The following is a 9693-nucleotide window of genomic DNA, read 5'->3' as shown; positions in this document are numbered from 1 at the left end:
AATTGAAGTAATTTAAATTCAACTTGAAAAACAATCATGATTATGATGATTATGATGATTGCTAATTGACATGATAATCTATTAAATTGTAACAATTTATGACAAGGACAAATTGTTAAATTGAACAAAAAAAAACAATCTATTCCCATATTGGTATTAAATCACTTACAGATTTTTTGTTTACATTGACACCATGGGTTCCAGCAATTAACTTGATGATCTCAGGTTTTCCAAATTTAGCTGCCCAATGTAAAGCCGTCTATTGATTAAGGGATTAAAATTAGTCATTAATTAAAGAGTCAGATTAAAATTTAATTAGAGTAGATCGTCATTTACTTACATACTAAAAAAACCATCAATGAGCAATTTAGGATGACGACGATACGATGTGAAAAAAGATTAAAGTTAATTGTTGCCAAATTGATTGACAAACGCAAATTTGTATTGACACTTACCCCCTGAAAATTAGAGTCAAAATGAAATTAAATTTTGTAAGAAATTGATTAGAAAATCATCATAACAATTAAGAGATTAGCGTTGAACAATTAAACAACTTACTGAGGTGAAATCCTGAATGAATATGAGATGAGCATGAAGAAAAAATCAAAGATAAACACTTAATTAGTAAATCAATTGAGTGATAATGAAAATTGATCCATAGCTAAATTATGGATAAACTGAATCAAATTGATGTTAATCGGTAATTAGGGAAACAAAAATTGACATGTAAATGTGAGATGAATCAACAACAAGTGGGAAAATTGATTGGATTTCACATAATCAACGATTGTGATTTAAAAAAAAGGATCACCTTTAATCCAGCGAGAGTGGCATCTTTTTTCAACAGGGAAACCATCTCGGTGTAATCACAATTAGATGTTGTCAACATCCATTTCCTCCTTAGAGGATCAAACGGTTGAACGGAAGCCGAATCATTGTCTTCCTCTCTACTCGGACATTTGGTTCTTCCGGTTGTCTTAATTACCGGAGTGGGTGAAGAGTTAATAGTAACAGGCATTGGAGGTTTAAGTTCACTTTCGGAAACCATTTTGTTCAATTTTTGTGCATGTTCCTTCACTCGACCAGGACTTTTAAAGGCTAATTCGTGGATCTCCTTTAATTTATCGTGTTGACCATTTGGATATAAAGGATTAACTGTAGGCTGATGATGATGAAGATGAAGATGATGATCGATTTGATGAGAAAGGTAGAAAAACAAAAGTAAAAACAAGAGAAAAAGAGAAAAATGGATTAGTTACAAAATCAGAGAAAAAGGAAATAAGGCAAATGAAGGGAAACAATTAACCGTTAGAGAAAAATAACCAATGAGAGAGAGTTTTTATACCTTTGTCTCAGTGTTATTACACAAATAGAAAACTGATTGTTGTTGTTCCCTGGTTGGTGGAAATTTATTCATGGGTGAAACATGATTGTTAAAAGTGAATCGTCTTCTCGGGGGTGGTTGGGGAGGAGTATCATTGTCACACCAAGCGTTTGTGCTTTGTAAAAATCTTTTAGCCTCCTCGATTGATGACGATGCTTGAACCATTTGTGGTGCTTGTGGTTGGGATTGTGGTTGTGATTGTGGTAATTGGGGTTGGGAATGTAATAAATGTTGCTGGTTAAGTTGAGTGTATTGTTGGGGGAAAGGCTGTTGAAATTGTGGTGCTAATTGATATTGTGATTGATATTGAGGTTGGGGTAGAAGTAGATGAGATGAATGATGATTCAGCTGCTGCTGGTGTTGTTGTTGTAATTGCTGTGGATGGAATTGTTGAAGTTGCGGTTGAAGTTGTGGTTGGATTTGTGGTTGAATTTGTGACTGCTGTTGTTGTACAAGTTGTTGCATTGATCTTTGTGGATTCATTTTTGGAATGATTTTCTGTTTATCCACCTTTTAGAAGAGTAAATATAATTAATTCATTAATTAAAATAAAATAGAATAAAATAAAATAATAAAAAAAGAAACAAAAGAAAAGATTAAAATAATTATTTGACAATTTACATGAGAGAAAAACATAAACAGATCCGAATTTTCTACTGAGTAGATGTTGGATTCGAATCTTTACCGATACGCGCCAAGTTTAAATTCTGATTGTCGATAAATATTTCGACGGTCGTTTCTGAATCAGAATTTCTGATTCTATTCTAGATAATGAAAAATTTCGAACAATTTTTGATAGAAAAAAGAACTGACCTACCTAATTGTCTTGCTGGATTCGTTCATCATCGATTTTCTCAATTTTAATAAAATGATGTTCAAGTTGATCAGTCGAATTGATTAGAACTGTTCAGTTTCTGTTCCTTGTTGTTCTCGAGATTATCCCAAAAGGATTGAAAATTTATTTCAGGCGAATCGACTTTACCTGTACTTACCTGTAATCACTGATTCAAGATCCATTAAATCACCAAATATGATTCATTAAAAATGATCTCTTCAACATCATTGACTAACTTAATTATTTGGCCTAAACAATTCAAATCATGTATTAGATAAATGTATAGAATAATTCAATTTTTTGAAACAAATTTATTAATCACCGCAGTTAACCAAGAAAAAAGTTCGATTCAATGTTTACAATGAATAATAAATAAACGGTTCTATTTATTCTTAGCAATTAAGTTAATTTATTCATAAGTTACGTTTCTTTTTTGTTAATTTTTCATCCACTTAAGAAGGGGGCGAATGGACTGTTCGATAAAAGATTTGTAAAGGGCGACGAAAACATTGACCTTCTCTCTCGGTCACTTTCTCGGCTACTTTCCTGTCTATTCTCACGTCTACTCTCACGTCTACTTTCGCGTCTTATTTCTCGTTCTCGTTCTCGTTCGTTCTCGTTCTCGTTCTCGTTCTCGTTCAGATTCCCGTTGACTTCCTGGTCTATTTGATACAGTCGGGCCACTGGAGCCAGAATATGGACCATATAAGCTCGATAATCGATCGATTTCATCTTCCATTTCTGGAGTCCTATCATATCCACTTGTAGCGAGATTACTGAATCGACCAGTAGAATCACTTGGACTGTAATCTTGATTAAAAGAGTTAAATCTTTGGTTCGAAGGTGAATTCGAAGAGCCTCGATTTTCCCTTTGGGAAGTTGGAGAGTTTCGTCTAAACTGTGATTCTGATGGAGATGATGAAAATCCAGATCGAGTAGATGTTGAGGGTTCTAGACCAGACCTCGAAACAGGAGCACTTGGACTGTACCCAAGAGATGGTAAAATCGAAGATAACATTGACGAAGCATTTGGAAAGATTTGATTGAATAACGAGGGAATACTGGAAGGATTAAAGGTCATTAGAGAACCGAAAAGTTGACCTAAATTGGATATTCGACTCAGAACTGACTTTGGAATCCCTTCGATAGCAGCGTGAAGAGCCTTGTGTCCAGTTTCACCAAGAAAAGGTCGAAGTGGATGAAGTAAACTGTCAATCGACGGACCTGAAGAACCAGAGTTTGGCATTGAACTGGTTGATTGTGCCCATGATGAGGAAACAATTAAGGAAAAGCAGAAAACTATTGCAATGGTAAATCGCATCTTCTAAATTTGGTTGATTAACTTGATCACAATTAATAAGAACTGAACATAAACACCAATGATTAAAATGAAAATTCTAATCGATATTAACTTTCTTTTTATATTCTCATCTAATAATAAATCACTTTTCTGATCTAATTATTTGCTCTAATTGTTACAATAAACAAATTTAACAGAGATCATTGTTAAAGTTTAATTGTCCTATTGGCAGTAGTCATTTTGATTGAATGATTGATTGTAATAATTAATTCATTCTACCTAATGATTAACTAGTATTACTATTTTTAGATCAATTGTAACTTAATTTAAGAAAAAAATTACATGAAATTAAAAAGATATTGATTGTGCTTAGTTAATTTTCAGATTGATTCCCTGAATTTTTGATTATTTTTATTATACTCGAACTTTTAATTTAAATTGTTTACCTTTTTTTTGAATATGATCAGCAAATTAGACTTTGTTTTTGTTTTTGTTAATCAGTTTGACATTGAAAAAAATTCAGGACAATTGAGGCTAATCAATTGTCATCGATGATAATTGTTAATTAATCAGTAAAACTAATTACTTAGTGACTTTTGATTAGCAACATATTGATTGTAAGCAAGATTATTGTACCAACGTGTTGTGAGCTTGAATGTTTTTCATTATCAAATGATTAACGAGTTAATTGTTTACCCATTGGAATCATGATCAAGTTGAGCGTGAAAGTGAATCTCATTAATTAGACACTTCAACTTTTGTACACGAGAACAAAATTAAAAAGTTAATTGAAATCCCTTTTTTATTTCATCTAAATAAGTAATTATCTTTTTCTTTCTGTTAAAATAAGAGATTGTTTCAATTAATATATTTGACTTTTTTTCTAAATTTTCCAGAATTGATTTCGAATACTTTGCTCTATGTCCGAAAGTCCATCGAAATCGAGAAATTGCTTTAAATTAGCGTAAAATCGCCTTTCGTCGGCGCTTCAAAATCCAATACCTTCTATTTAAATATTCGTGTTAGGGTTTGAAGAATTTTCATTCGCGGTCATCGCCCCACCGTTGACGAAGTTTCAAAAAATCCTGTGGGATAAAAGGAACTCAGCACATGAAGTTGGATCAGATTCTTAATGCGATAATTCACTAGATTGAGCTGAATAAGATTCGTTGTTGAGCTTGAATAACCTAATCCAAAAATAACGGTCTGAACTTTCAAGATTATCAAATTAAATAAATTACAATATTAAGTCATTATGATTGAAAAATTAATTTATATTCATGAGTAATAATTTGATAATGACTAAGATGATTAGTTACTTCACGAAGAATAGTTTGATTGTAAAGTAATCGTGAAATTAGAAAAGGTCACACATGTTTCAAGGTCATTTGAAAGTACTTTCATAGCGTATTTGAAAACACTGGTGTCAAGTTGTGGGGTTTATATTAGATAAGCGTCACGATCAGAATCAATATTATCAACAATTTAATTCACACTGATAATGACATTACCGATTGATTAGATATTGTCACAATTAGACAACAATTAACGTTGTTGAGTTTGACATCATTTTAATCAATTTATCATTGGCAGACTGATTTAATCAAAATCGTATAAATAATTTGCTTTTTATTCAAATATTTTTAATTGTTCATCCACTTAAGAAAGAGGTTAATGGATTATTGGTTAAAAGGTTGGTCAAAGGTGATGAAAACATTGACCCTCTACGCCGTCCACCTCCTCTGCCGCCTTCCCGTCCGTTTCCTGACCCTTGGCCTGAATTTGGTCCAGAGTTTGACCCACTACCTGATAACGATAAACTAAGTCCACCGGTCATTCCTGAAGACCCTGTTGAAGCTGAAGCTTGACCGGATGGCTGGCCTATGAATCCATTGAATGAAGCTGAGGCTTGAGGTCGACCAGAAGATCCAATTGATGCTGAGACACCTGAAGAGGAGGGTGATGATTGACCAGAAGCTCCGCCGCCGAAGTTGAAATTGCTTAGATCAATTCCAAAGCCTCTCAAAGTTTGAGCAAGTGAAGGGTCAATAGAAGCTGATGATGAGCTTGAAGAAGAAGCCGATGGAGTAGATGATCCAGGGCGAGAAGTTGAAGCTGATGATGGGCCAAGATTAGCTGATGGTAATCGGGAAGGTTGAGATGACCCACTGGAAGTACCACTCATAGTTGATTGACCAGCATTAGGAATAGAGGGAATATTAGCTGATGGAGAGGAGGGGGATGATTGACCAGAAGCTCCGCCGCCGATGTTGAAATTGCTTAGATCAATCCCAAAGCCTCTCAAAGCTTGAGCAAGTGAAGGGTCAAGAGATCCTGATGATGAACTTGAAGAAGTTGAGAAAGATGAAGAGGAAGATGAAGTTGGAGCCGATGATGGTCCAAGATTAGCTGAAGGTGATTGGGAAGATTGAGATGTCCAACTGGAAGTACCACCCATAGTTGAGGGTGAACTTACTGATGGATAAGAAAGTGAAGTTGTGGTGGATGGTGATGGAGATCGGGGTGATTGGCCACCAGCTCCATCGCCCAAGTATAAACTATTGAGGTCAAATCCAAATCCTCTCAATGCTTGGGCAAGCGAAGGGTCAAGAGAGCTTGTAGAAGCATCTGAGGGAGTAGATAAAGAGGAAGTAGGACTGGGAGTGGGTGATGAAGAACGAGACGATTGACTCGAACTGCTTGGTGGTGAAGGATAACCAGCAGATGAATCGTAATTTGAACCAAGGGGTTGACGTGAAAGATTAGATGAAGATAAGTCTGACGGGGAGGAAGCTGATCTGCCCAAAGATCCGTCGCCAATACTCACACTACCACCGGTGGATGTTGACATCGGTACACTGGGAATCATTGATGAAAAAGTATTCGACAATTGTCCAAGTGAGCCTGGTAATCTATTGGTCATTCCACTGGCTGTTTGTGAAGCCACATTAAGTCCATTTGAAGCTAAATTACCTAATCGACCAACAGAATCAGCAGCTCCTCCAGCCATAGTCAATAAAGCGGACAAAGGTTGACCATTAGCTAAACTGGAAGCGACTCCAGCAAAATTGGACATTCCTTGACCGAAAAGGTTACTTGCAATATTGGCTGGATTGAAAGCGTTTAATCCTTGATTCGAAGGTAAATTCGAGGCACCAAGATTTTCCCGTAAAGAAGCGGGAAAATTTTGTCTCAAAAGTGATGAAAGTCCACCCTGAGTGAGCGCTGATCCAAGGTTAGAATTGGCCATTGACGTAAGAGCATTTAAACCAACACCTCCAAGAGAAGGTAAAATCGAGGAAAACATTGACGAGGCACCAGGAAAAACCCGTTAAACAACACGGGAATACTAGAAGGGTTGAAGGTCATTAGAGAACCGAAAAGTTGACCTAAATTGGATATTCGACTTAGAACCGACCTTGGGATGCCTTCGATAGCAGAGTGAAGAGCCCTGTGTCCAGCTTCGCCCAGGAAAGGTCGAAGCGGGTGAAGTAAATTGTCAATCAATTGACCTGAAGATCCAGAGAGAGACATAGAACCGGAAGCCGATCCTCGGCCATTCGATGCTTGGATCTGTACTGATTGTGACCATGATGAGGAAACAATTAAGGAAAAGCAGAAAATGGTTACAAAGGTAAACCTCATCTTCGGGTTTGATTGATTAACTTAATTACAATTGGATAGCAAAAGTAGCACCATTGGTGAAAACAGAAAATCTAATTGACATTGACTTCCCTTTTTATAACTAAATCACTTGTCATCTAATTAATTGTGCTAATTGTTTTGTAATCGTTTAATTATTACAATAAACTACTTGTTCATTTGGTATCATTGTTAACTTTTAATTGTCCAAATGATCAATTGATATCTAATTGCACATTTTGATACGATGATAAATTGTAATCAATTAATAATAATTCAATCTTTATGATTAACTGGTATCATTTTCTGGTCAATTGTAACTTTATTTAAACAATTTATTGATTACAATTAAAACTCAAATGAAAACAGTCAACTTATTGATCCGTTGATCAAGTTTAATTTAAATTGATTAACTTTTGTTTTACTTTTTGTATTAATATTATTAATTTGATTGATTTTTTACTTGTTGATCATTTGATTTGTCATTGAAAAAATTAGGGATGATTAAGGCCAATCAATTGTCACCAATGATAATTGTTAATTAATCAAAAGTTACTTAGTGATTAGTGACTACTGATCAACTAAAACATCGTGATTGTAACAATTAAAATTAACCAACGTTTATTTGGATTGAACGTTTTTCATTAACAAATGATTAACGAGTTAATTGTTCACCCATTGGAATCATAATTAATTGTCAACTTGATTAAAAAGCTGTAATTTGATTTTTTCAGTTAATTAATTGTCAAACTATTAACCTGGTGAATTGATTGCTTGGTCTTAGATTAACTTTATTAATTAAATTGTTCAACTTTTGTAAATGAGATTTAGAATTTGTAAATTAAGTTGATTGAAATCACTTTTTTTTCATTGCGACTTAATTGTTGTGATTAATTGCTAATCAAATGGTTAATTTTTTTCTAGTTTAATTGCGCTTGATCGTGACGTTGAATTGAATGATTTGTAGCTGATTGAAAATGTCTAATAATTAATTTAATGCGGTGATTTGATTAAACGATTAGTTTGAATGTTTAATTTTGTTTAATTTGATTTATTGTATTAGTAACAATTAACCGGTTAATGGATAGTTAAACAGATTTGAAAAAAAGTTTGAGGCTTGACCAGTTCCTGAGTTTGATGCGCTGGCTGATGATGATCCAGCTGAGGCTGAAGCTTGACCAGAGGGTTGACCAGTGAATCCGCTCATGAGTGAGGCGAAAGGAGATGAGCTACTGCTTGAAGCTGAAGCTGAGGCTTGAGGTCGACCAGAAGATCCAATTGATGCTGAGACACCTGATGAAGAGGGTGATGATTGACCAGAAGCTCCGCCGCCGAAGTTGAAATTGCTTAGATCAATTCCAAAGCCTCTCAAAGTTTGAGCAAGTGAAGGATCAATAGAAGCTGATGATGAGCTTGAAGAAGAAGCCGATGGAGTAGATGATCCAGGGCGAGAAGTTGAAGCTGATGATGGGCCAAGATTAGCTGATGGTAATCGGGAAGGTTGAGATGGCCCACTGGAAGTACCACTCATGGTTGATTGACCAGCATTAGGAATAGAGGGAAGATTAGCTGATGGAGATGAGACTGAAGTTGTGGTGGGAGATGACGAAGGACGAGATGATTGGCTGGAGCTGGTGGGAGCTGAGGAACCGTAAGGTGACCAGTTACCGTTTGATGGGAAAGATGGTGAACCTTGACCAGAGGTTGAGAAAAAGTTACTTGGTAATGAAGGATAGCCACTTGGTTGGCCTGAAAGATTGGCTGAGGCTGAAGCAGAAACTGAACCACTTGGTCTCGAACCACTTTGAGCTGAAGCGGAAGCAGAACCTGAACCAGGAGCTCGAGCCATTTCAACTTGAGCCATTGGACCATAATTGTTGACAGATTCACCACCTTGAGATCCTCGATTACCTCGTCCTCCAAAAGCCGATCCAATTATTGGTAATCCACTGAAAAGGTTACCCATGTTTGGCATTTTACCGCCGCGACCTGAGAAGTCATTTCCTCGCCATGGAGCCATAGCAATGTTACTCATCCCTTGGATCATCCGACTTGGTAAAGTGAAGGCGTTAAGACGAGCGTTGTCAAAAGGCTGAGCTCCGACGATCGACCTGATTGGATTGAATCTGTCAAAGATATTTCCAGAATTAACAATATCAGCACCATAACCAAAATTGACCGACCAAATTAAGGCCAAAACGGCAACAATCAACACCGAGTTCATTTTCATTTTCATTTCTGCAATCAGATAATCTTGTTGATATTTTTTTATCGTCTAAACAAAGTTAATGTTCAATAGTAAATCTCACAATTAGAATCAATATTATCAACAATTTAATTCACACTGATAATGACATTACCGATTGATTAGATATTGTCACAATTAGACAACAATTAACGTTGTTTAGTTTGACATCATTTTAATCAATTTATCATTGGCAGACTGATTTAATCATAATCGTAGCTATGATCATATAAATAAATTGCTTCGTCATTTCAATGGTTTTAATTGTTAGTGATTAATTATTATGG

The 9693-nt window shown here is 35.6% G+C and overlaps 3 protein-coding genes across 3 annotated transcripts; all 3 read right to left on the bottom strand.

The window, feature by feature from the left end:
- Positions 1-221: 221 nt before the first annotated feature.
- Positions 222-2010, bottom strand: LOC128397253 (probable basic-leucine zipper transcription factor N). Its single transcript, XM_053357961.1, has 5 exons — positions 1346-2010; positions 812-1162; positions 559-570; positions 341-458; positions 222-259 (listed from the first exon to the last, which is right to left on the bottom strand). Exons 1-5 carry the CDS (start codon positions 1865-1867, stop codon positions 237-239), a joined length of 1026 nt encoding a protein of 341 aa, XP_053213936.1. The 5' UTR covers positions 1868-2010; the 3' UTR covers positions 222-236.
- A 3118-nt stretch (positions 2011-5128) lies between these two features.
- LOC128397243 (uncharacterized protein DDB_G0271670-like) lies at positions 5129-7240 on the bottom strand. Its single transcript, XM_053357951.1, has one exon. The coding sequence runs from the start codon at positions 6824-6826 to the stop codon at positions 5171-5173; it is 1656 nt and encodes a 551-aa protein (XP_053213926.1). The 5' UTR covers positions 6827-7240; the 3' UTR covers positions 5129-5170.
- Positions 7241-8183: 943 nt separating this feature from the next.
- On the bottom strand, positions 8184-9538 carry LOC128397248 (putative protein TPRXL). The gene has a single exon (XM_053357955.1). It carries the CDS (start codon positions 9395-9397, stop codon positions 8231-8233), a length of 1167 nt encoding a protein of 388 aa, XP_053213930.1. The 5' UTR covers positions 9398-9538; the 3' UTR covers positions 8184-8230.
- Between the last annotated feature and the right edge of the window lie 155 nt (positions 9539-9693).

This window comes from Panonychus citri, unplaced genomic scaffold, assembly GCF_014898815.1.
Source record: "Panonychus citri isolate SS breed McGregor unplaced genomic scaffold, ASM1489881v1 Contig00028, whole genome shotgun sequence".
In the NCBI taxonomy this organism is placed as follows: Eukaryota; Metazoa; Arthropoda; class Arachnida; order Trombidiformes; family Tetranychidae; genus Panonychus; species Panonychus citri.
This window is presented reverse-complemented; position numbering and strand designations above follow the sequence as displayed.